Here is a 25,546-nt window from a genome sequence, read left to right on the forward strand (position 1 = left end):
CTTTGTCTTTTGATTGGACCATTTTTCCCTTTTACATTCACAGTGATTATTGATAGATATAAACTTTTGCCATTGTGTTATCTCTAAAGTCCCTGTTTCTGGAGATTTTCTCTGCTTATTTCTAGTCTTTGTTTCTTTTAGTCTTCCTTTTCCACTCAAAGAGTCCCCTTTGATAATTCTTGCAGGGCGCTTGTTTAGAGGCCGTGAACTCCTTTGGTTTTTGCCTTTCTGGGAAATTCTATCTCTTCTTGTATCCGAATGACCCTTTCTGGACAAAGTATTCTTGCTGCATAATTTTCAACTGTGCATGTTGTGGATATCATGTTACTCCCTTCTTGCCTGAAGGTTTCTGTGGATACATCTGCCATAATCTTTTCTTTTGTCTTCCCTGTTTATTTAGCGACCTCTTTTGTCTTGGTGCTTATAGCGTTTTCCTTCTTCTGTGTATTTTACCAATTTCTCTCTGATATGTCTCAGTGTTGGCCTGCTTTTTTAGAATAATGGCATTCTCTGTGCCTCCTAGATGTGTATGTCTGTTTCCTTCCCCATTTTGGGGAATTTCCCATGGTAATTCACTCAGATAACTCTTCTTCCCTTGTTTTCTCCCTCTCCTTCTTCTGGGACTCCTTTGAAAAGAATTTTATTACACATTATGGAGTTGCTGAGATCCCTAAGTATATGTTTGTGAGGCAATATTTTAATTTTCCTCTTCCTTTCTGCTTTATTTCCCCCACAATGTTATCTTCTATGTCACTTGCTCATTCATCTGCTTTACGCCTTGAGGTCATTATATACCATCAGTTTCACATCTTGGTTACAGCATTTAAAATTTCAGCATGCTAGGTTTTAGGTCATTTCTATCTGCAGTAAGGGTTTCCTTCATGTCTCCTATGCTTTCCTCAAGCACAGCAAGTATCCGTATGATAGTTGTTAAAAATTCTATTTCCTTGTGAGAGTTTTTAGAAATTCTGTTTGAGGCATATTAGTTATATGTGCTTTAATAATATCCCTGGCAATGACCTTTTATCGTTTTTTCTTTTGGGATGAATTCCTCCATCATGGTGTATGTCTATGTCTCTGCTTTCTTAGTGTTTTAGAAAATCCTGTTTTGTTTTCTGCTTCTAGAGTAGTGTCTTTATTGAAAAGTGTTCAATTGCTGTTGAGGGCTTGACTCTTTAGGAAGCATTTGTTGCATATTCTGTGTGCACTGTGATGTTGTGTATTGGCTGCTCTGTCCCTCAGCTAAGTCCTCTGCAGAGTTTCTCCTTTTCTCCATCGATGAGTGTTTAGACATTGTCCACAATGTTGTGAGTTTTAACCAGGTGAGTTTGTTCTGCCTGTTAAAAGAGGCTAATTCCTATTTCCCCTAGAGGTGAAGCTATGCCTCACTATATGGTCAGTAGACTTGGTGCCTTTGGGGGTATATGCCATCTTTTGAAGGAGGGGCGCAGTGCTGATCTGGTTTCCAGGCCCTCTTTCTCTAGTAAGAAAGCACCTGAGGAAGGCAAGGGGGGGGGTATAGCTTGGTGTCAGTGGCTTAGCTTCTACTGGGAGGTTCTGTGCTGCTCACTGAATTCTGTCCATGCTGATTGGTGGGAGGAAATATTGGCATCAGCTCCCTGTCTAGTCCCTTGAGTTGGAGTTCCCAGCTTCCCCTGTTCAGGAAGCCCTCCCACAAAGAGAACAATCTGTACCTGTGGGTCCCAGGCTTCCATCAGAACCCTGCCTTCACCCTGTCTGTGTCCAAACCATTGGCCCACCTGGTGGCACAGGGCTCTTATGTTTTATCTCAGGAGCTCTAGCTGGGTTTGAAAACTCCAAATTATATGAACTCAATATGACTGGGACCCCAGTGATCCTCTGGGAGAGGGTCTCGCTGTGCTGTGGCTGGAGCTGTTTATCCCAGGAGGGCAGTTGCATGAACACTAGGGGCTTGGAGTTCATGGTGAGGAAGAACAAGGAGGCAGCATTCAGTTAGCTGCTCTCAGCAGAGGCTCCTATGCTAATGACCAGGGCAGTGCAATGGTGCCTGTCAGCTCTCCTGCCCCACGAGAGGCAATACACCTTTTACGAAATGCACCCTGAGAAGGGAACTGTCTCTCCCCAAGTCTCCCAGGGGATTTCAGACCACAATGCCCCCTATGCGACTCTGCCTTCCTTCTCCACAGAAGCACAGCTATGCCCACCAGGCTCCATGCCAGTCATGGCATGGACTTCTAAATCTTCAGTCTTTGACCTGCACATTTACAGGCGGTTGACTTGTCATGATTACCTTTATGTGTCATCTTGACTGCATCATGGGTGCCCAGACTCCCCACTGTTTCTGTGGATGTCTGTGATGTGTTCCAGAAGAGACTGGCATTTGTATCCATGGTTTCTGTCTGCCTGGGCATCACCCATTCCATTAAGGTTAAGAATAGAAACTGATGCAGAGGGAGGAGGAATTCCCTCAGTTTTACTTGCCATGTGCATGTTTGAATTGGAACATTGGTCTCCTCTGGGCCTTGTTCTGAGAGTTACTTCATCAGCTCTTCACGTTCTGAGACTAGAAACTAGTTCAGAATTAGATGAGAATTACACCACTGGTTTTCCTGGGTCTCCAGCATGTGAGAGTGGAATGTGGTGGCTTATCAATGTATTTAGTCATGGAAACCAAGGTTCTTTGGTTTCTGTTCCTCGGGAGAATCCTGACTAATACATGGAGATGAATTATCTCTTCTTTAGAGGAATTGGATAAAGCTGTAGCTCATTTAAAGTCCTGAGTAGCAAGTGCCAGGAGGGAAGTGTGTCACATTGTTGGGACAAGTGCTGGGTGAAGATAATGGGGGTCTGGGGGATCCTGTAGTCCTGGCTGCACAGTGAGTGCATCTGGGACTCCTGTAAAGGTTCAGCTGTTGTGCGTCAGGAAATCTGCAATTCACTCATACTGAGAGACAGGAGTAAGCAATGCAAACAACTGTGTCTTTGTGCATGTTAGGGTAGTTTTCCTATGACAACACAGTTGCTAATTCAGAGAGTTAATAGATAAAGACAGAATCCTGTGACCAGAGAGGCTCCCTAGAGAAACTGCTGTGTGGAGAGGAAGCCCCAGACCCTGACAGGAAAGCTTCCTGTAACCTCCATCTTCACCTGCTCCTGTCATCACAAAGCAGAATTGTGCATAGTGTGCGCCCCCTGGTGGTGCTGATCCCCCCTGCAGGGAGGTTTGTGTCTGGGCTCCCAGTGAGGTCCCCTCACCGTGTCACTTGCACAGTAATATGTGGCCGTGTCCTCGGTCTTCAGGCTGTTCATCTGCAGATACAGCGTGTTCTTGGCGTTGTCTCTGGAGATGGTGAATCGGCCCTTCACGGAGTCTGCGTAGTATGTGCTACTTCCATCAGTATAAATATATGCGACCCACTGCAGCCCCTTCCCTGGAGCCTGGCGGACCCAGCTCATGTAGTAGCTACTGAAGGTGAATCCAGAGGCCACACAGGTGAGTCTCAGGGACCCCCCAGGCTTCACCAGGTCTCCCCCAGACTCCACCAGCTGCTCGTCACACTGGACACCTGCAGACACAAGACATGTTGGTCAGGAAACTGTCACACATCCACTGTCTCACTCATATCCTCTCACAGACTCAGTGTCCCTCGTTCACCATGAATTACCTTTTAAAAGAGCAACCAGGAACACCCAGCCCAGCACAAACTCCATGGTGAGGTGTGTGTGTGTTCTGTGCTGATCACAGAATGGGAACACCTGGGACTCCCGGGGCTGGGGCTCCTCTCCCAGCTGCAGGGTTGGAGCTGGACTGGTTTAATCAGCACAGGGAGGGCCTTATTTGCATATCCTCTGACTATATATCAGGCTCCAGACTTAGATTTGTTTCAAATTTAAAACCAGTGTTTGAGAGGCACTTCTGGATCACTTCTTGCAGAAGGGACTGTGACAGTATAAATAATTCTGATCTGTGAACACAGTGATCTTTTCATCTGTGTTTGCCATTTTACATGTCTTTCTCCCAGCACATCATGTTTGGTATGCTATTTTGCTTTTTAGTGAAATTTAATCCTAAATACTTTATTTTGTGCCATATATTTTAATGTGTGTTTATTTTTGTGTGACAGATAGAGGGAAGGAGAGAGAGATCAGAGAGAGAGAAAGGGACAGAGAATCCCAAGCAGGCTGTAAACAATCATTGCAGACCCTGCCTCAGAATTAAACTCAAGAACCATGAGATCATGACCCGAGCCAAAATCAACAGTAGGCCCTTAACGGATTGAGCCACACAGATGCTCCATTTTGTGCCATTTTCAATTGTGTGATTTTGTTATTTTTTTCATATACTATGTTTTAGGTGTGTGGAAATACAACATATTTTTGTATGTTGATTTGTACCCTGAACTTTTCCTGAGTTTATTAGTTCTAATACTTTTTTTGTGGAGATTCTAAGGTTTCACTATATGTAAGTTCATGTGATTCTCAAACAAATAATTTTCTTCTTACTGATTTACATGTCTTTATTTCATTTTCTTACCGAATTTTTATGGGTACATCTGCAACTTATAGGAGCAGCAAGCTTTTTCCTTCTTTGCTTCTGTGTTCTTTGTCTGGTCTAAGGATTCAATTGACATAAGACAGATCTACAGAAGAGAATAAATTTCATTTTGCATGTGCACAAGCTTCCTAATAATATGACACCCAGAGAATGAAGAAAGTAGGTGGCCCTTGTGCCTTTTAGAAAAAAAAAATGGATTTGTGAAGAGTTAACAAGACAGAGATTTGGGTTTGGGCAAGTCAATTAGTGAGGAATTAACAAGGCTTGTTTGCACAGCCTTCTTGGTGCTAAAGTTCCCATTTCTGGTGTAAGGATGGTTCTCCCATTCTGGTAGAGGGAAAGGAAGTTTCCCAGGAGAGATTTATGTCCTGCTCTCAGGGGGACAAAGAAGGGTCACAGATTGCTTAGACTAGCTGTACTCTAGTGACTTTCCTCCAAATAAGCCATGTGACAAGATGACATACATTGGGTGCCATATTTTACTGGTCTTCATGTTACCATGTGGAATACCTATGTAGGGAATGAGCATCCTTGCCTGGCTCCTAATGTGACAGGAAAAGCTTCAGTTTTTCACTGTTAAATATGCTGTCAGGTGTGGCCTTTTCATCTATGGCCACGATTTTGTGGAGGTAATTTCTTTCTTTCCCTCAGTTGCTGAGATTTTTTAATAATGACAATTTGTTGAATTTTGTCTAGTTTTATATGTATCAATAGATGATGATCTAGATGATCAACAGATGTGACTGCATTGTCACATATGACCCTTTCATTGTGTTGTTGCATTCACTATGCTAGGAGTTTTGCATGTATGTCCATCTGAGATATTGGCCTTTAGTTTCCCTTCTTACGGTGTCTTTCGATTTTGCAGTATAGTAAGGTTGGTCTTGTAGATGAGTTGGGGCGTATTCCTTTCTTTTCAGTATTTGGTAAGAGTCTGAGAGATATTGTCATTAAATATCTTTTATATTTTGATATAATTCATAGATAAAGTCCTCTGTTACCAAGCTGACTTTTTTCTTTTGGGGCGGTGTATGATTAGATTTTAGATTCAATCTTACTTGCTTTAATTCTGTTAATTTTCTGTTTCTTCATGTACAGTCTTGCGCATTGTATAACTCTAGAAACTGCCTAGTTGCCCCTTAGTTATCTAATAATGGGTCTATAATTATCTAGGCATTTTCTGTTATTGTTTTTCACTTCTTTGGTATCAGTTATGTCCCCTCCTTAATTCTGATTGTATCTGTTTGAGTTTTACCTATTTCCTAGTAGAGATGCTTTTTCAATTGCATTTAGCTTTCCAGATATCTATTTCAATTTGTTAATTTTTTGTATTATTACACTTTTTATTCCTTTTATCTGTTCTAATAAATTCTAATATTAGTTGAGTTAATAAAAATGCCAATGAATGTATCTGGGAAATTCTTATTTATATGGTACCACAAAGCTCACAGAAGTGAGAAAACAGTCCTGAGAAAGAAGAACAAACCTGGAGACAGCACACGTCCTCCTTTCTAAGTATATTGCAGAGGTACATTGTCTATAACACTGTGCTGCTGGCACAGAGTCAGACACACAGACCAGTGGAGCAGATTACAGAGACCAGAGTGAAATGTGTCTGGATGCAGTCAGCAAATCCTCCATGAGATTTCATAGAATTAAAATTAGGGAAAAAATGGCCTCTTTCACAAGTGGTTTTGAATTCCAGTGAGTAAAATAATGACATTTGGTCCTTATCTTATACCATACAGATATGTAGACTCCCATTCAGCCCCTTCCCTGGAGTCTAGCAGACCCACCTCATCAATTAGCTACTGAAGGTGAATCTAGAGACTGCACAGGAGATTCTCAGGGACCCCCTCCCCTGCCGGGCATCATCAGGTCTCCCCCTGACTGGAACAGCTCCACGTCACACAAGACAACTACAGATACAAGTCAGGAAAATGTCACACACCCACTGTTTCTCTCACTCATATCCACTATCATAGTCAGTGTTTCTTGTTCATCAGGAATTACTGTTTAAAATAGAACCACGGAAAACCAAAGTGAACCCAAACTCCATGGTGAGATGTCTGTGTTCTGTTCTGATCACTGAATGTGAACACTTAGGGGCTGGGGCTCTTCTCCCAGCTACAGTTTCAGGGATGGGAGGGTTTAATCAGCATACAGATGTCCTTTGACAATATAGTAAATTTTGCAACAGAATCCTCAAGAAGCCAGTGACCTTTGGCAGGTGTAAGGGATGGGGCAGTGTTTGGTGTCACAATATCTTTCAGGACATTGTGATTTATTAATTTGTGATTTTGCTGCAGTGATTATAAGTACCCATGATAATCCTTATTTTCACATATGAACCCAAACACTTGAGGTAAGAATCAGTATACCACCATTGTACAGGTTAACAGATACACTGCGGCAGAGACAGAGTGTGTGAATGTCCAAGATCACGTATGAGGTGAGAGTAATCCCAGTATCTGGACCTGTGCTCTCCATCAGGGGACCCACCGGCCTCCTGAACCACATGCAGGACAAGGCTGGACATCCCAGTGAGTTTTGCAGGTTCCTGACTTTCTAGAAGTCCCAGGAGAGTGATGGGTGGAAGCCAGGTCTATTCTGTCACAAATTGGAGAGAGTGAGAAGCCTCGACAGAGACTCACAGACCTGATGGAGATGCCAGGGTTTTTCTACAAACACAAGGGGTCATTTACACATGAACCCTATGTGGACATCAATGGAAACCCTCAATATGGAGCCTCTGGGTGGCTCAGTTGGTTAAGTGTCCGATTTTGACTCAGGTCATGGTCTCACAGTTTATGAGTCTGAGCCTTGTGTCGTGCTCTGTGCTGACAGCTCAGAGCCTGGAGACTGCTTGATATTCTGATACTGTGTCTCCTCTCTCTCTCTTCCCCTTGCCCGCTCGTAGTCTGTCTCTCCCTCCCATAACAATAAATAAACATTAAAAAAAGAAAGCCTCAATAACGTTAAAATGGTTGAATTTTATTAAAATATGTTGAAGGCAAAACACCTGAGAACAGGAAGGATGATGTTAATTAAAAATATTTCTTCATCTATGAAATGGAGATCATTATTCTTCTAACCTCTTGTTAATGTGAGAATGATCAAAGATGTATTTATCCCAGTGTCTGACCCTGGGAAAATTGTGTATTCCCCTTATCATGGTTTATTTAAACAGGGAGGACACTTGTGTGTTTCCACAGCTTTACAAACTCTTTGCTGTATTCATATCAGAATAAGTGTGCAGAGTCTGGATCTGAAAGCCCTTCCGAGGAGACCAGTCCTCAACCAATCTCTTGTCCTAGATCATGAGCTCCCTGGTCTCTGAGTTCCCCCTGGTGGTTGTGATTGCCCCCCGGTGGTCCCCGTGCTCCTGTTGTTTCACAGACCCCTGCAGAGTTACAGTGACTCCTTTATTCCCCTCCCCATTTATGCAACAGGCAAGGGTGAGACCCTTCCATCATGAGCACTGCAGACCCTACTGTTCACAGGATGTCTCCTCCTACATATTTTCCATCTTTGAACCCTTCACTCTGCTTTTTGCCTATAAATATACAGTTATATTTCCTTTAATCATTGGTGAGGAACAATCTTGAATAGTTATCCTTATCAGCTGGCAAGAGTCAGAAGAACTTTTCATTTGATAATCGAGAGAACGAAAAGAAAGATTTTTGGGCTCATAAATTCTACTTTCATGAAACTGGGATAAATGTGCTCAGCTTCAAACATGCACCACCTTCAAGAAAAAAGGAAGTGTGAATCCCAGAGACACGTTGGAGTCTGAGATTCAGAGCATTCTGTCTTTGAACCTAATGGGTTTCCCCAGATTGATAATCAAATTGTTTCTTGTTGGTGATGCACTTCTAAATTACACTGTATTTCTTCTGGCATAGGAATGTCAGTACCTGTTATGTTATGGTTACCATGCAGAAGCATTCAGAAAACAAAAATGGTTTTCTAGAAATGCAGGTCGGCTGATGGAGAGAGTTTCACCCCAGGATGGAAGGCACCACGGTCTCACCCTACCCAAGCTACATGGTTAGATTTGGGGTTTTAGAGGTAGTGAAATTTAGGTACGTTTTGGACTTGACTTAATATGTAATGATTTGACATGTTGCAGGATTTGGGGGTGTGGTAATGTGAGTGTCATGTGGGAGGGAGGTGAACTTCCCTGACATCAGTGTGGACTGTGGTCATCTATGTCATTCTTGAACCTGTGTAGAATAACTTATGTGGCCAAAGGGACTTGTCACATGAGATTAATTTTGACACATTGATATTACTGCCATGTGTATGAGTCTGGGGATGGAGTTCAGGACACAGATGGGCAGTCACCAAATGTCCATCTCGGAACTGAAGATGAGTAGGTCCTGAAGACAGCACATCTGTGGGAGGGAATACCTTGAGAATTGTGGGATGAAACCCCTCATCACCAGGCACAGACACTTTCTTGCATGAAGTTCAAGTCTCCCTCTGGATCTGAGTGTCTAACTGAACCCAGGTGGATATGCATGGATGTCCCCAAAATGCTCTGAGGTGAAGAGAAACAGTAAGGAAAGAAACATGAAGAAAGACAGATAACAGCAAGGAAAGTCACATAAAGGAGTCGTTGCCATTGAGAGAGGACTTCTGGGGCTGACATGCATCCCGTTTTCTGCAGCCTTGATTGGACGATGTTGGACACTAGCCAGTGGAGTTCGGGGGCAGCCCTACAAACTGGGCTCTGGGATGTAAGACCAGAACCATAGCCACCCTAAGCTGACTGTATTGTGGACAAGTGACATGACTCGGGAGGTCCCTCACCTGAGGGTAAAGAGATGTTCTGGCCACCTTGTGGCCCCCCCACCCTCTGAGGTCACTCCCTCCAAATGTTATACATTCACAGCTCTATTGTATGTGAAATGTACCCTCTCTCAGTAAGGCGATGGTCCACTGCTGGTTCTGGGAGGATCCGTCCTTGTGACCTTGTCTCTGGTATAAACCTCTTCTCTGTCTTCTAAGAATGAAAGCAGAGTTCCCCTTAACATGCAGCTAAAATCCAATATTGTGCCCTCACTTGGATCCAATTATTTTTTGGTGTAAATCACTAGTGAAATTGTCATCTGTTTGGAAATTCCCTTCAGAAGCAAGTACTGGAATACATGGGTGGTGTCAGGTGGTGTAGACCAGTGGAACAGCACATGGTAACCATGCATCCTCAAGGCTGAGCTTGTTCCCTAGTGAGGAATGGGAAGTACAAGGAATGCCGGGTGACACTAGTCTGTGCTTTCTGAGTACCCAGCAGACCTGGGTGAATGAGCCTGGTCCAGGAGCAAGGACGTCTACACACAGGCAATACATAGATGCCAGCTGTCTAGACAGACTGCCCATGAGACGGGGTCACAGAGAAGCAGGGAAGGGCAGCTGGGGTTTGAATTCCCACTCACGTGGCACCAACATTGGGAATCCTGAGTATGTTTGTTAATTAATGTCCACTACCAGTTAGGGATAAAATGGGTAAATGCAAGTTGTTAGACTCACTGCCCTAGATCCCATTGGTTATGACCATTTGTAACAACATTTGCCCCCTTCCTTTTTTTCCCCTGTTTTTTAATATATGAAGATTTTATTTATTTACATCTTTGTTAGTTAACATGTAGTGTAGTTTTAGTTTTGGGAATAAAATTTAGTGATTCATCACATACATTAACATCCAGTGCGCATCACAAGTGACCTACATAATCTCCATCACCCGTTTAGCTATTTGAATCAGAATTTTTGTGTCCTTTGTGTAAATACCTTGTAGAGAAATTGGTGGGACATAAGGTAATTCTATTTTAACTTTTTAAACTCTTCTCCAGTGTGGTCACACCACTTTGCATTCCCACCAAGAGTATAGGAAGGTTCCTCTGTCTCCACATCCTTGCCCATATCTGTTGTTTCCTGAATTGTTCATTTTAGCCATTCTGACAGGTGTGAGGTGGTATCTTATCATGATTTTGAATTGATTTTCCCCAATGATGAGTGATGTTGAGCATCTTTTCATGTGTCTCTTAGCCATCCAGATGTTTTCTTTGGAAAAGTGTCTGCTCATGTCTTTTGACCATTCACTGGATATTTATTTGTTCTTCTGTGTTTGTTAAGTTCTTATAGATTTTGGATACTAACTCTTACCATGTATGTCATTTTCAAATATCTTCACTCCTCTGTCAGTTGCCACTTAGTGTTGTTGACTGTTTCCTCCACTGTGCAGAAGCTTTTTATGTTGATGAGGTCCCAATAGTTCATTTTTTGCTTTTGTTTTCCTTGCCTCTACAGGCGTGTCTATTAAGAAGTTGCTGAGGTCGAGGTCAAAGAGGTTTCTGCCTGTTTTCTCTTATAGATGTTGATGCTTTTTGGTCTTACATTTAGGTTTTTCATCCATTTTGAATATATTTTTGTGTTTGCTGTAGGAAAGTGTGCCAGATTCATTCTTCTGCATGTTACTCTCCAGTTTTCCGAGCACCATTTGCTGAACAGACTGTTCAGCACATCTGGTTCTCTATTCTGTCCCATTCATGTATGTGTCTATTTTTGTGCCAGTACCATACTTTCTTGATGATTACAGCTTCGTAATACAGCTTGAAGTCTAGAATTGTGATGCCTCCAGGTTTGGATTTCTTTTTCAACATTGCTCTGCCTATTCGGTCTTTTCTGGTTTTATACAAATTTTAAAATTCTTTGTTCTTTTTCTGTGAAGAATGTTGGTGTTATTTTGGTAAGGATCACATTGAATGTGTAGATTGCTTTGGGTAGTATTGATATTTTACCAATATTTGTTTCCCAATCCATGACCATGGAATGCTCTTCCTTTGTGTCTTGTGTAATTTGCTTCATATGCTTTCTATAGTTTTTAGCATACAGATCTCTAACATCTTTGGTTAGGTTTATTCCTAGGTATGTTATGATTTTTGGTGCAGTTGTAAATGGGTCTGATTCCTTAATGTCTCTTTTCTGCTTCATTTTTGTTGTATGTATATAGTGCCAATAACTTGATGTTGTCTTTGTATCCTACAACTTTTCTGAGTTTTGTCTCCGTCCTAGAAGTCTTTTGGTGGAATCTTTTGGATTTTCCACATAGAGTATCATGTAATCTGCAACGAGTGAAAGTTTGACTTACTCCTTTCAAATGTCTATGCCTTTCATTTCTTTTCATTGTTTGATTGCAGAGGCTAAGCCTTCTAGTACTACATTGAACAAAATTAGTGACAGTGGATATCCCTGTCATGTTCCTGACCATATGTGGAGAGCACTCAGTGTTTCCCCATTGAGGATGATGTTAACAGTGCGTGTTTTGTATATGGCCTTTATGTCGTTGAAGAATTTTCCATCTATCTTTACTTGCTCGATGGTTTTTAGCAAGAAAAGATAGTGTAGTTTATCAAATGCTTCTCTGCATTTATTGAAAGGATCATTTGGGTCTTCTCCTATTATTGATATGGTGTATAACTTTGATTGATTGTTAATATTGATCCATCTTTGACCCCAGGAATAAATCCGACTTCATCCTGGTAAATGATTCTTTTAATGTACTGTTAGATTCAATTTGTAAGTATGTTGTTGATAATTTTTGCATCCATGTTCACCTGGGCAATTGGTCTGTAATTCTCCTTTTCTAATTCTTCCTGTTGAAATTTTGGTAGTTTACATGTTTCTGGGAATTTATTCATTTCTTCCAGATGGCCTATTTGGTTGGTATATAGTTTTTCATAATATTCTCTTATAATTGATTGTATTTCTGGTGTTGGTTGTGATCTGTCCCATGAAATTCATGATTTTGTCTCTTTGGGTCCTTTTTCTTTCTGTTTGAATAGTCTGGTCCAGGAAGTTCAATTTTATTCATTCTTTCAGAAGACAACCTAAAAGTTTTGTTGATCTGTTCTACTGTTTTTGTTTCTTTCTATGCCATTTATAGGTACTCTATGATTGTTTACCCTCCTCGTCTGACTTTAGGCTTCATTTGCTCTTCCTTTTCTAGCTTCTTTAGGTGTAAAGTGGTTGTGTGTTTAAAATTTTATTTTTATCGTGTTAGGCCTGTACTGCTATGTACTTCCATCTTAAACCTGCTTTTGCTGCATCCCACAGGATTTGGACCGTCAACGCTAACATTTTCATTTGCTTCCATGTATTTTTATTTCTTCTTTAATTTCCTGGTCAACCGCTTTATTCTTCAGTGCAATGGTCTTTTACTCCAACTATTAGTGGTGTTTCCAAATTTTTCCTTGTGGTTGACTCCAAGTTTCATAGTGTTCTGATCTGAAAATATGCATGCCATAGTCTCAATCTTTTTGTACTTGTAGGGGCTGATTTATGACCCAGTGTGTGATCTATTCTGGAGAATGTTCCATGTGCACTCGACAAGAATGTATTCTGCTGCTTTAAGATGGAATGTTTTGAATGTATCTGTTAAGTCCATCTGCACCTGTGTCATTCAAAGCCATTGTTTCCTTCTTGATTTTCTTCTTACACTATCTGTTCATTGTTGCAAGTGGGGTGTCCCCTACATACAAGTGCAAGTCCCCTACTACTAGTGTATTATTATCAATGAGTTTTTTTATGTCATTAATTGCTTTACATATTTCAGTGCCCCAATGTGTGGTCATAAATATTTACACTTGTTAGTGCTTCTTGTTGGATAGACCACTTTAGGATATAATGCCCTTCTTCATCTCTTTTTGCAGTCTTTGTATTTTAAATCCAGGTTGCCTGACATGAATATGGTACTACAGCTTGCTTTTTATGTCCAGTAGCATGATAAATTGTTCTGCAACCCCTCACTTTCAATCAACAGGTATCTCTAGGTCTCAAAGGAGTCTTTTACAGGCAGAATATACATGGATCTTGTTTTTTTAATCCATTCTGATACTCTGTGCCTTTTGACTGGACTTTTTAGTTCATTTACATTCACAGTGATTACTGAAAGATATGATATTAGTGTAATTCTGTTATCACAATGTTTCTGTAAAGTAATTTTTTTTCTGGAGATTTATTCTATTCCTTTCTAATGTTTGTTGCTTTTGGTCTTCCTTTCCCACTCAAAGAGTCCCCTTTAGTATTTCTTGCAGGGTTGGATTAGGGGTCACAGACTCCTTTAGATTTTGTTTGTCTGGGAAGCTCTTTATCTCTCCTTCTTCTCAATGACAAACATCCTGGATAAAGTATTCTTCCCTGCCCATTTTTTTCCCATTCAGCACATTGAATGTATGATGACACTCCCTTCTCTCTTGGTAAGTTTCTGTGAATGGAACTAACCTTATTTGCCTTCCCTTCTTAGGGACTTCTTTCCTCTTGCTGCTTTTAGGATTTTTCCTTTATCTCTATATTATGTCAATTTTCTGATTTCTCTTGGTAATGGCCTACTTTTGTTGATTTTGATAGGAGTTCTCTGTGCCTTCTGGATTTGGATGTTCATTTCCTTCCTTGGGTTAAGGCAACTTTCAGCTACAATTTGCACAGATAAACCTTCTGTCCCTTTTTCCCTCTCTTCTTTTGGGACTCCTATGAAAGGAATTTTACTACACTGTACAGAGTGGCTGAGTTCTCTAAGTCTACATCCATAACCCAAGAAGTTAGTTTACCCTCTCTTTTCTGATTCCTTATTTTCCATAATTTTATCTTCTATATCACTTAGTCATTCCTCTGCTGCTTCCACCCATTATGTGCCGTAAGCATCATGTCTCTTTCATAGAATTTTTAAATTTCACCGTTGACCAGTTTTTATGTCTTTTATCTCTGTGGTATGCATATATGCATATCTTGATGTCTTCTATGCTGTTCTCAAGCCCATCCATTATCCTTACTATTGTTGTTTTCAGGTCTGTTTTAGGCCTATTCCTTATATCTGTTTTGATTAGATCCCTGGATATGATCCTTTCTTGTTCTCTCTTTGGGGATGAATTCCTCCATATTCTCATATTGTCTAGGTCTCTGTCTTCTTCTGTGTTTTAGAAAACCTGTTATGTTTTCTGCTTCTGAGAGTCATGGCTACATTAAGAAGAGTTCATATGGTGTACGGAGACTGGCGCTTCAGGAAGGGTTTGTGGTGAGTGCTGTGTGCACTGTGTTCTTGCGTTTTGGTGTCTTGGTAAGTGGGAATCACCCAATCCATTACGGTTATGAATAGAATAAAAATAAAAGTGAAGCAAATTCTCTCATTTTTACTTCTTGTGTGCCTGCTTGAGCTGTAACATTGGCTTCCTCTTGCCCTTGGAGTGAAAGTTAAACCATCAGGTCCCCACATTCTCAGACTTGACACTAGTTTGGAATCAGATGAGAATTACACCTTTGACTTTACTGGGTATCCAGCATGTGATAGTATATCATGGGACTTCTCAGCCTATTTAGTCATGTAAGCCAATGTGCTATGTGTTCTGTTCCTCAGGATTATCCTGACTAATACATGTAGATGCTTTTTCTCTTGTAGTTTCAAGTATTTGAAGAAAACTGTAACACATATAAAGTTCTGAGAACCTAAGTGACATGAATGAAGTGTCATGGTGTTTGACTGGGACAAGAGCAGGGTGAGGATAACGAGGAGCTATGGGATCCTGTGGTCCTAGATGCAAAGTGAGCGCACCTGGGACTCCTGTAAATGTTCAGTTGATGTGCATCAGGATACGTGTAAACCATTGATATTTAGTACAAGGGTAAGCAATTGTAAGAGACTCTATCTCTTGTTCATGTAAGTATAGTGTTCCTGGTAAAACAAACTTTGTAAACCAGACCCGAGTAGGTAAGCACAGAATCATGTGTCCAGAGAGGCTTCCTGGGGGAAACTGCTGTATGGAGAGGAAGCCCCAGGCCATGGCACAAAACCTTCCAACAACCCCTACCTGCACCTGCTCCTGGGAACACAAACAGAATGGTGCATAGTGTGCACCCCCTGGCGGTCCTGATCTTCTTCTACAGGGCGGTTTGTGTCTGGGCTCACAGTGACAACCCCTCACTGTGTCCTTGCACAGTAATACATGGCCGTGTCTGCAGACCTCTGACTGCTTAGCTACATGTAGGCTGTGTTTGTGGATGTGTCTGCTGTCAGAGTGAGTCTGCCCTGGAACTTCTTTGCATAGCTTGTAGCACCATCTTCAGGGTCAATGCTTCCCATCCACTCAAGCCCTTGTGCAGGAGCCTGTTGCACCCAGTGAATATAGTAATCAGTGAAGCTGTATCCAGATACTTTGCAGAAGATCTTCACTGATGCCCCAGGCTTCCTCAATTCAGCCCCAGACTGCACCAGCAAAACCTGGGAGTGCACACCTGTAGAGAGGGGACAAGAGTGGATGAAATCAATGTTGACCGGTCCTGGTCCTCTCCTGTGTCCAGGGACTTGGCTGACCCTTAGCTGTCGCCACTGCCACCAGGTAGAGGATTCTCCAGCTCCAGTCCATTGTGAGGGGATGTGTCTCGGGATCTCCGGTAGAGGATGGCATTGTACGGTGATGCTCTCAGGGCACAGACACACCCATACTTAACCTAGTGCTCTGAGGACTATTTGCATAGCCATGAGACAGAGTATTTCATACACAGGACCAGAACCATCTGGAGACAGTCCCAGAGACCGTGTACATTGTGACTCAGAGAGCACCAGTCTAATCCTTGTTTGAGGACATGGGTCCTTGGCCAGGTTCCTGAACTGTGTGCAGACTGAGCTCCTGCCACTGAGTGATAAGACCTTACAGGAAATTCTCCCCATTGTGGACCAGTATTGAATGAGGCAGAGACCACCTGAACCTGTTGTTGGCTCAGATATCTGGACGTCTTATTCCTGGAGAAGCGTGTCTCAAAACTGCTGCACAAAATGGGGTAATAAATGCGTCCTGGCTTCCATCTCTTAGATGAAGATACCTAAAAGCCCTGGAGTAGCAGCGTCAAGTGTCTTCTCACTTCCTGAGTTCATTAAATGCTCTGATGGAACAGGATATTTAAACACCCTTTAGCATCCCTCATCCTACTCATATTTTAGATTGCTGTCTGGAAAAGGAAACACTGGCTTTCGACAGGAAAGCCTTACTCACCCCTTGTGCACCTACTCACCTGGGGTAGCAGCCTGGTGCTGGGTAGTACTGAAAGCTCCCTGCAGTCTAGGCCCGGCCCTGCAGGGAGGCTCCTGTCAAGACTCACAGGACATTTATTCCAGTGTCTCTACTCCAGCATTACATGGTGGAGGGGAGCAGAATATGCCACCCCAAATATGCCGCTGGAATGAAACATGCTTCAGAAAGTGTCAGTGCATAGACGCACTGACCATCCTTTGTTCCCTAAACAGAATATAAATCTCCTATGTGAAATACACCCTTTTTGTACCAGGAGGGGAGAAATGTCCTTAGCACCAGAAAAAGGAATTTAGGCCCCAGAATGCTGTGCAGAGAAACCTTAGTTCTTCACTAGTGTAGTAACACTAAGCACATTGAAGCTCTCACTTTTTCCCCATTGAGGATGATATTAGTGTTGGGTCATTCATATATGGCTTTTATGATCTCGAGGTATGCTCCTTCTATCCCTACTTTCTTGAGGGTTTTTATCAAGAAAGGATGCCGTATTTTGTCGAATGCTTTCTCTGCATCTATGGAGAGGATCATATGGTTCTTGTCCTTTCTTTTATTGATGTGATGAATCACGTTAATTGCTTTGCAGATATTGAACCAGCCCTGCATCCCAGGTATAAATCCCACTTGGTCGTGGTGAATAATTTTTTTAATGTATTGTAGTATCTGGTAGGCTAATATCTTGTTGAGGATTTTTGCATCCATGTTCATCAAGGAAATTGGTCTATAGTTCTTTTTAGTGTGGTCTCTGTCTGCTTTTGGAATCAAGGTAATTCTGGCTTCAGAAAGAGTCTGGAAGTTTTCCTTCCTTTTCTATATTTTGGAACAGCTTCAAGAGAAGAGGTGTTAACTCTTCCTTAAATGTTTGGTAGAATCCCCTGGAAAGCCATCTGGCCCTGGAGTCCTGTTTTTGACAGATTTTTGTTTACTAATACTATTTCCTTACTGGTTATGGGTCTGTTCAAATTTTTATATTTCTTCCTGTTTCTGTTTGGTAGTGTATATGTTTCTAGGAATTTGCCCATTTCTTCCAGATTGCCCATTTTATTGGCATATAATTGCTCATAATATTCTCTTACTATTGTTTTTGTTTCTGTTGTGTTGGTTGTGATCTTTCCTCTGTCATTCTTGGTTTTACTTATTTGCATCCTTTCCTTTTTCTTTTGGATCAAACTGGCTAGTGGTTTATCAATTTTGTTCATTTTTCAAAGAACCTGCTTCCGGTTTTATTGATTTGGTCTACTGTTTTTTTGGTTTCGATAGCATTAATTTCTTTTGTAATCTTTATTATTTCCTGTCTTCTGCTGGTTTTGGGTTCTATTTGCTGTTCTTTTTCCAGCTCCTTAAGGTGTAAGTTTAGGTTGTGTATCTCAGATCTTTCTTCCTTCTTTAGGAAGGCCTGGAATGCTATATACTTTCATCTTATGACCACCTTTGCTGCGTCCCACAGGTTTTGGGTTGTGGTGTTATCATTTTAATTGACTTCCATATATTTTTTAACTTCCTCTTAACTGCTTGGTTAGCCCATTCATTCTTTAGTAGGATGTTCTTTAGTCTCCAAGTATTTTTTACTTTTCGAAATTTCTTCTTGTGGTTGATTTTGAGTTTCACAGCATTGTGTTCTGAAAATATGCACAGTATGATCTCAATCTTTTTGTACTTACTTAGGGCTGATTTGTGTCCCAGTATATGGTCTATTCTGGAGAACGTTCCATGTGCGCTGGAGAAGAATGCATATTCTGCTGCTTTAGGATGAAATATTCTGAATATATCTGTTAAGTCCATCTGGTCCAGTGTGTCATTCAAAGCCATTCTTTCCTTGTCCATTTTTTGTTGAGATGATCTGTCCATTGCTGTGAGTGGGGTGTTGAAGTCTCCTAATATTATGGTATTACTATCGGTGAGTTTCTTTATGTTTGTGATTAATTGATTTATATATTTGTGTGCTCTCCCATTTGGCACATAAATGTTTACAACTATTGGGTCTTCTTCATCTATAGACCCCTTGATCATGATATAATGCCCTTCTGCATCTCTTGATACAGTATTTTTAAGTCTAGATTGTCTGATATAAGTATGGCTACTCGTGCTTTCTTTTGTTGACCATTAGCATGATAGATGGTTCTCCATCCCCTTATGTTCAATCTGAAGGTGTCTTCAGGTCTAAAGTGGGTCTCTTGTGAACAGCATATAGATGGATCTTGTTTTCTTATCCATTCCGTTACCCTGTGTCTTTTGATTGGGGCATTGAGTCCACTGAGGTTTAGAGTGAGTACTGAAAGATGTGAGTTTATTGCCATGATGATGCTTGTAGATCTGGAGTTTCTGATGGTGTGCTCTGGTCGTTTCTAATCTTTCTTGCTTTTGATATATATATATATATATATTTTTTTTTTTTTCATCTTTTGTCCCCTCAGAGAGTCCCCCTTAAAATTTTTTGCAGGGCTGGTTTAGTGGTCAAAAACTCTTTTAATTTTTGTTTGTCTGGGAAACTTTTATCTCACCTTATATTTTGAATGACAGCCTTCCTGGATAAAGAATTCTTGTCTGCATACTTTTCTGATTCAGCACACTGAATAGACTCCGCCACTCCTTTCTGGCCTGCTGAGATTCTGTGGATAGGTGTGCTGCAAACCTGATCTGTCTTCCCTTGTATGTTAGGGACTTTTTTTTCCTTTCTGCTTTCATGATTCTCTCCTTGCCTGAGTATTTTGTGCATTTGACTATGATATGCCTTGTTGCTGGCCAGTTTTTGTTGAATCTAATGGGGGTCCTCTGTGCTTCCTGGATTTTGATGTCTGTGTCTTTGCCCAGGTTAGGAAAGTTTTCCGCTATGATTGGCTCACATAACCCTTCTACCCCTATTTCTCTTTCTTCCTCTTCTGGGACTCCTATGATTCTGATGTTCCTTTTTAATGAGTCACTGGTTTCTCTAATTCTTAAATCATGCCCTTTTGCCTTAATCTCCCTCTTTTTTTTCTGCTTCATTATTTCCTATTAGTTTCTCCTCTGTATCGCTGATTCTCTGTTCTGCCTCATCCATCCTTACCACAGCTGCATCCATCCGTGATTGCAGTTCAGGTATAGCATTTTTCATTTCATTCTGGCTATTTGTTTTCTTACTTCTCTTAACTCTTCAGGAGGGATTCTAATCTATTTTTGACTCCATATAGTGTTCTTATTATCGTGATTCTAAATTCTGGTTCAGACATCTTGCTTGTACCTGTGTTGGTTAAATCCCTGGCTGTCGTTTCTTCATGGTCTTTCTTTTGGGGTGAATTCCTTTGTTTTGTCATTTTGAAGAGAGAAAAGGAATTAATGAAGTAGAAATATTGAGATAAAACAAATAAAATTACAAAAATATTAAAATTAAAAATTAAACACACACACATACACACACACACACACACACACACACACAAATCTAATAGTTAATGCTTGATCCTAGGTGTGTTTTGTTTCGGTGTTGAAAGTGGTTTGACAGATTAGGGAAAAAAAAGGGGGCAAAGTAAATCACTTGAGAATTTGAAAAAATGAATACACTGATGTAGAGTAAAATGGGTAGATGGGAGTAAAATAGAATTTGAAAATAATATAGACAAAAGTAAAGTATATAGTAGAAAAAATTAAATAAAAATATTTTTAATAAAAATTATGAATTTTTGTTGTGTATTTAAGAAAAAAGTAAAGAAATGAAAAAGAGAATAAAGATAAAGAAAAAAAAAGAAATAATTTGATAATTTGAAAAAGTGAATATACTGTAGTAGACTAAAGTAAAATGATGGAAATAAAAGGGAATTTGAAAAAATTTACATAAAACTAAAAAAACATACTAATGACAATTAAATATGATTATTTTGTAAATATGAAATTTATTGTCAAATAGGTTTCTATACAACACCCAATGATCATCCCAACTGGCGCCCTCCTCAATACCCATCACCCACCCTCCCCACCCTCCCACCCCCATCAACCCTCCGTTTATTCAGTTATTAAGAGTCTGTTATGGTTTGACTCCCTCCCTATAACTTTTTTTTTCCCCCTTCCAATGGTCTTCTGTCAAGTTTCTCAGGATCCAAATAAGAGTGAAAACATACGGTATCTGTCTTTCTCCATATGACTAATTTCACTCAGCACAACACTCTCCAGATCCATCCATGTTGCTACAAAAGGCCACATTTCATTCTTTCTCAATGTCAGGTAGTATTCCATTTTGAATAGATACCACAATTCCTTTATCCATTCATTAGTTGATGGACATTTAGACTCTTTCCATAATTTGGCTATTGTTCAAAGTGGTGCTATAAACATTGGGGTACAAGTACCCCTATGCATCAGCACTCCTGTATCCTTTGGGTATATTCCTAGCAGTGCTATTGCTGGGTCATAGGGTAGACCTATTTTCAATTTTTTAGGAACATCCACACTAGTTTCCAGAAAGGATGCACCAGTTTGCATTCCCACCAACAGTGCAAGAGGGCCTTACATCAAATATAGTGCCTTACATCAATCCCTTGAAGCATTGAGTCAGTCAAACTAACAAGCCTTATGAGGAATCGGGCACATTTTGACACGTTGTTGAACACACTATACATTGTTTTGGAACCGAGAACAAGTCCTTTCAAAATCCCATGATGGGATGAATACAACTTACTAGAGATCCTGGGGGCTGCACTGATATTTGCTTGAGAGAACAGGGGGTTCCTAACCTCCTTATATCCCAGGTTATAAGTAGGTCCCGTTGCATTGGTGTCTGCCACTATCTGAGAAACAACGTGTTCAAACCGTTGGGAATGGCTGAGGGGTCTGATTTCATAGGCAAGGTCATCCAACTTCATGATACCTTCAAGGCCCCCATAGCACGTGTCCATGGTGACCATGGAAAGAGGAATCTCCTCCAGGTAGCCGAGGTAGTAACAGTCTGGAGGGATGAAGGGGTAGTCCATCTGCAAGGCTCCCTGATCATCCCGAGTCATCATCAGCAACTGTCTGGACCAAAAGAGTTTCTTGTGCCTCATGTGGATAACATGGCTCTTGCCCCCAAAATGCAGGCTATAGGACAGCCAGCCAGGCATCTGAACGCCCTTGCCGTGGTGCAACTCCTTCTTGGGAATTACCACCTCAGAAGAGATGTAGCGCCATGAGGGACGACCTTGAGAACCTTGGACAGGAGCCAGCAATGCCCAGAGCGCAAACAGCAAGAGGGGTGCCCTCAGGGTGACCTGGTCCTCTGCCAGCCTCATGCCCCTGCTCAGGGACATCTGCCAGTGAGAATGGATAAATGGAGGATCCTCAGCAAAACCAGGTCTAGACCATCAGACAGAACAGAGGGCTGTACCAGGTGGCCAGCACCCTACACCTCGGGGCCACCTGTGGGGTTAGGTAACAGTCACAGGGTGTGGCATTGGGTGACCCTGCTCATCAGTTCACCTGGGGTGGATGTGGGAGAGTCAAGTGGGCCATGGTCAACAGTGCTCACATGGACATGGGTAGGGACTTGGACCCAGAAACACGGCTCTATACAACACATTCCATCTTTTCTCCTTCTACTTGGATATGGGATATGCAATTATAACACACTGAACTTCTCTACCAATTCCATGTCCTGTGGTACTGCTGGGTCACTTTCTCTGGATGACTGCTTTTCCTCATTATGGAGACCAATGCTTCCTACTTCCATGGGATATGGAGGTAGACTGTCAATTTTACCTTTGTACGTATTGAAAAACATCGCTTTGTAATGTTACATGTCTTATTCTGGTTGGCTATAGTTTGTAAGCCATTTGATCCTTTTGGTTGTTGCTTTGAAGCTTCCTCTGAGTTTACTGAGGAAACATTTCCCAGTATTCTGTGTCATGATTGGTGAAGTACAAGGTTGTATTTTAGTATTTTCTTATGCCATCTGGTGAGAACAGAAAGTACTGCTGAACATGTGTGAGCCCCAGGGGATTTCCCCTCTAATCCCTTATTGTGGTTCTTTCCTGGCCTCTGGCAGTCTTCTCCCATGCCTGTGAGTTTCTCTCCTCAGGTGGAGATAGATGCAGGGGAGTTGAGGTTACTTTGGCAGCTTGCACCATGGAGGCTGCACATGATCGAAAATGGTATCCACCATGGAACTCCCTTGTTTAAGTACCGTCTAGTCCTTTAAAACCCCCTGAGTTGGGTAGAAACCCTCAGAGTTGGCTTTTGGAGAAGAGTCTGCCTTTTCTCTGGGTGGCTGGCCTCCTAAATAAAGCTCAACTTCTTTTCCCATCAAAACTAAAACTTTGAACATTGACCTTTCCAGAAATACTCAGCTGAATTTGGGATTTGATAACAATAAAATGGAGAGTGGAATGGCAGTTGTCTGGGGCTGGCAGGGTGGGGCAATGAGGAGTAGATCTCTAGGGCTATGATTTTCTGTTATGCAAGATGATTAGGTTCTAGAGGGGTCTCCACAACATTACCCCTGTAGTTAACAGTACTGTACTGTATGGTTCAAATTTTGTGAAGAGTGTTGGTCTCATGTTCAGTGAGATCCTAACACAAAACACAAGTGGATGACACGAATTTTGCTTCTCACATGACAGTATGCTGAACTGCATGGACACACTCTCTACTGGTAATGTGAAAATAATTTAAAAACATTTACATAGTTTGAATACTAACCCTGAGGATATGTCATTTACAAATATCTTCTTCCATTCCATAGGTTGCCTTTTACTTTTGTTGATTTTTTCCCTCACTGTGCAGAAGCGTGCTATTTTGAGGTAGTCCCAATAGTTCATATATGTATGTATTTAATTTTCTTGTTTTATTTTTAATTTAAATTCAAGTCTTCAGTCTTTGAGCTCCACATTTACGGGAAGTTGTCTTGTCATGATTAACTTTATGGGTTATCTTGACTGAGTCATGGGTGCCCAGATTCACCACTGTTTCTGTGGATGTCTGTGATGTGTTTCCAGAAGGGAGTGGCATTTCCTTCCATGGTTTCTGTCTGGGCATCACCCATTCCATTAAGGTTGTGAATAGAATCTGATGCAGAGGGAGGAAGAATTCCCTCATTTTTACTTCCCATGTGCTTGTTTGAACTGGAACAGTGGTCCCCTCTGGCCCTTGTTATGAGAGTTATACCATCAGATCTCTACGTTCTGAGACTAGACCCTAGTTCAGAATCAGACCTATTACACCACTGGTTTTCCTGGGTCTCCAGCTTGTGACAGTAGATCATGGGTCTTCCCAACCTCTTTAGTCATGGAAACCAATGTGCTTTGGGTTCTGTTCCTCAGGAGAATCCAGACTAATACATGGAGATGATTTATCTCTTGTTTAGAGGAATTGAATAAAGCTGTAGCTCATTTAACGTCCTGAGTAGCAAGTGCCAGGAGGGAAGTCTCACGTTGTTTGATTGGGACAAGGGCTGGGTGATGTTAATGGGGAGCTGTGGGATCCTGTGGTCCTGGCTGCACAGGGAGTGCATGTGGGACACCTCTAATGGTTCAGCTGTTGTGCCTCAGGAAATCTGTAATTCACTCATGTTGAGGGACAGGAGTAAGCAATGGAAACATCTGTGTCTTTTGTGCATGTTAGTGCAGTTTTCCTATGACAACAGGTATCTAATTCAGCGAGTTAATAGGTACGCACAGAATCCCGTGTCCAGAGAGGCCCCCTGGGGAAACTTCTGTGTGGACAGGAAGCCCCAGACCCTGACAGGAAACCTGCCTGTAACTACACTCCATCTGCACCTGCTCCTGGCAACACAACGCAGAATTGTGCATAGTGTGCGCCCCCTGGTGGTGCTGATCCCCTCCTGCAGGGAGGTTTGCGTGTGGGCTCCCAGTGTTGTCCCCTCACCCAGTCTCTTGCACAGTAATATGTGGCCATGTCTTCGGCCCTCAGGTTCATCTGCAGATACAGAGTGTTCTTGGCGTTGTCTCTGGAGATGGTGAATCGGCCCTTCACGGAATCTGCGTAGTATGTGCCACTTCCATCAGTATCAATCCGTCAGAACCACTGCAGCCCCTTCCCTGGAGCCTGGCGGACCCCGTTCATGCTGGAACTACTGAAGGTGAATCCAGAGGCTACAAGGGTGCGTCTCAGGGACCCGCCAGGCTTCACCAGGTCTCCCCCAGACTCCACCAGCTGCACGTCACACTGGACACCTGCAGACGCAAGATATCTTGGTCAGGAAACTGTCACACATGCACTGGTTCTCGCTCATACCCACTCAAATACTCAGTGTCTCTAATTCACCATGACTTACCTTTCAAAAGAGCAACGAGGAAAATCCAGCCAAGCACAAACTCCATGGTGAGGTGTCTGTGTTCTGTCCTGATCACAGAATGGGAACACCTGGGACCCCTGGAGCTGGGGCTCGTCTCCCAGCTGCACGGTCGGGATGGGCTGGTTTTACCAGCACAGAGAAGGCCCTATTTGCATGTCCTCTTACATATATATCACACTGCAGACTTAGATTTGATTCTTTCAAAGTGAATGGCAGGTTTAGGGATGCACTTCTACATTAGTTTGTGTGGATGGTGCTGTGACAATATGAATAATTCTAATCAGTGAGCACAGGTATGTTTGCGGAACTCGTGCATTTTTACATGTCTTTCATCAACCAAGGTCATTTTCGCTCTACAATTATTTTACATAATTTATGAAGTTTAATCCCAAGTACTTTATTCTGTGCCATTTTCTGTTGTATAATTTTGTTACTTGTTTTGCATATATTTCCATGCTGGGGTGTAGAATCATAGGTGGTTTATTTTTATTTATTTTCTTTGTTCATTGTGCTCATTGTGCATCCTGCACTTTTCCTCATTTTAAAAAACTGGTTCTAATATTTTTTGTGGTATCTCTAGGGTTTTGTTATGTTTAAGGTCATGTCATCTGCAAACAAATAATTTTCCTTCCTCCTTACTGATTTAAATGTCTTTTATTTCTTCTTATTGCC

General features: G+C 41.7%; 1 protein-coding gene and 1 pseudogene across 2 annotated transcripts; both read right to left on the minus strand.

Moving 5' to 3' along the window:
* Window positions 1-3,141: 3,141 nt before the first annotated feature.
* On the minus strand, window positions 3,142-24,946 carry LOC144616485 (immunoglobulin heavy variable 3-23 pseudogene; annotated as a pseudogene). The gene is made up of 2 exons (XR_013555871.2): window positions 24,854-24,946; window positions 3,142-3,548 (listed from the first exon to the last, which is right to left on the minus strand). The product of XR_013555871.2 is annotated as an immunoglobulin heavy variable 3-23 pseudogene (transcript).
* Window positions 21,070-21,965, minus strand: LOC144616602 (disintegrin and metalloproteinase domain-containing protein 21-like). The gene has a single exon (XM_078447738.2). It carries the CDS (start codon window positions 21,870-21,872, stop codon window positions 21,099-21,101), a length of 774 nt encoding a protein of 257 aa, XP_078303864.1. The 5' UTR covers window positions 21,873-21,965; the 3' UTR covers window positions 21,070-21,098.
* Window positions 24,947-25,546: the final 600 nt, after the last annotated feature.

The sequence above is a fragment of the Panthera onca genome, chromosome B3 (genome assembly GCF_046562875.1).
Source record: "Panthera onca isolate mPanOnc1 chromosome B3, mPanOnc1 haplotype 2, whole genome shotgun sequence".
Taxonomy (NCBI): domain Eukaryota; kingdom Metazoa; phylum Chordata; class Mammalia; order Carnivora; family Felidae; genus Panthera; species Panthera onca.

Bases quoted from the DNA above. Each gene is read 5' to 3' on its own strand.
- LOC144616602 (XM_078447738.2), bottom strand. From the start codon at position 21,872: ATGTCCCTGAGCAGGGGCATGAGGCTGGCAGAGGACCAGGTCACCCTG.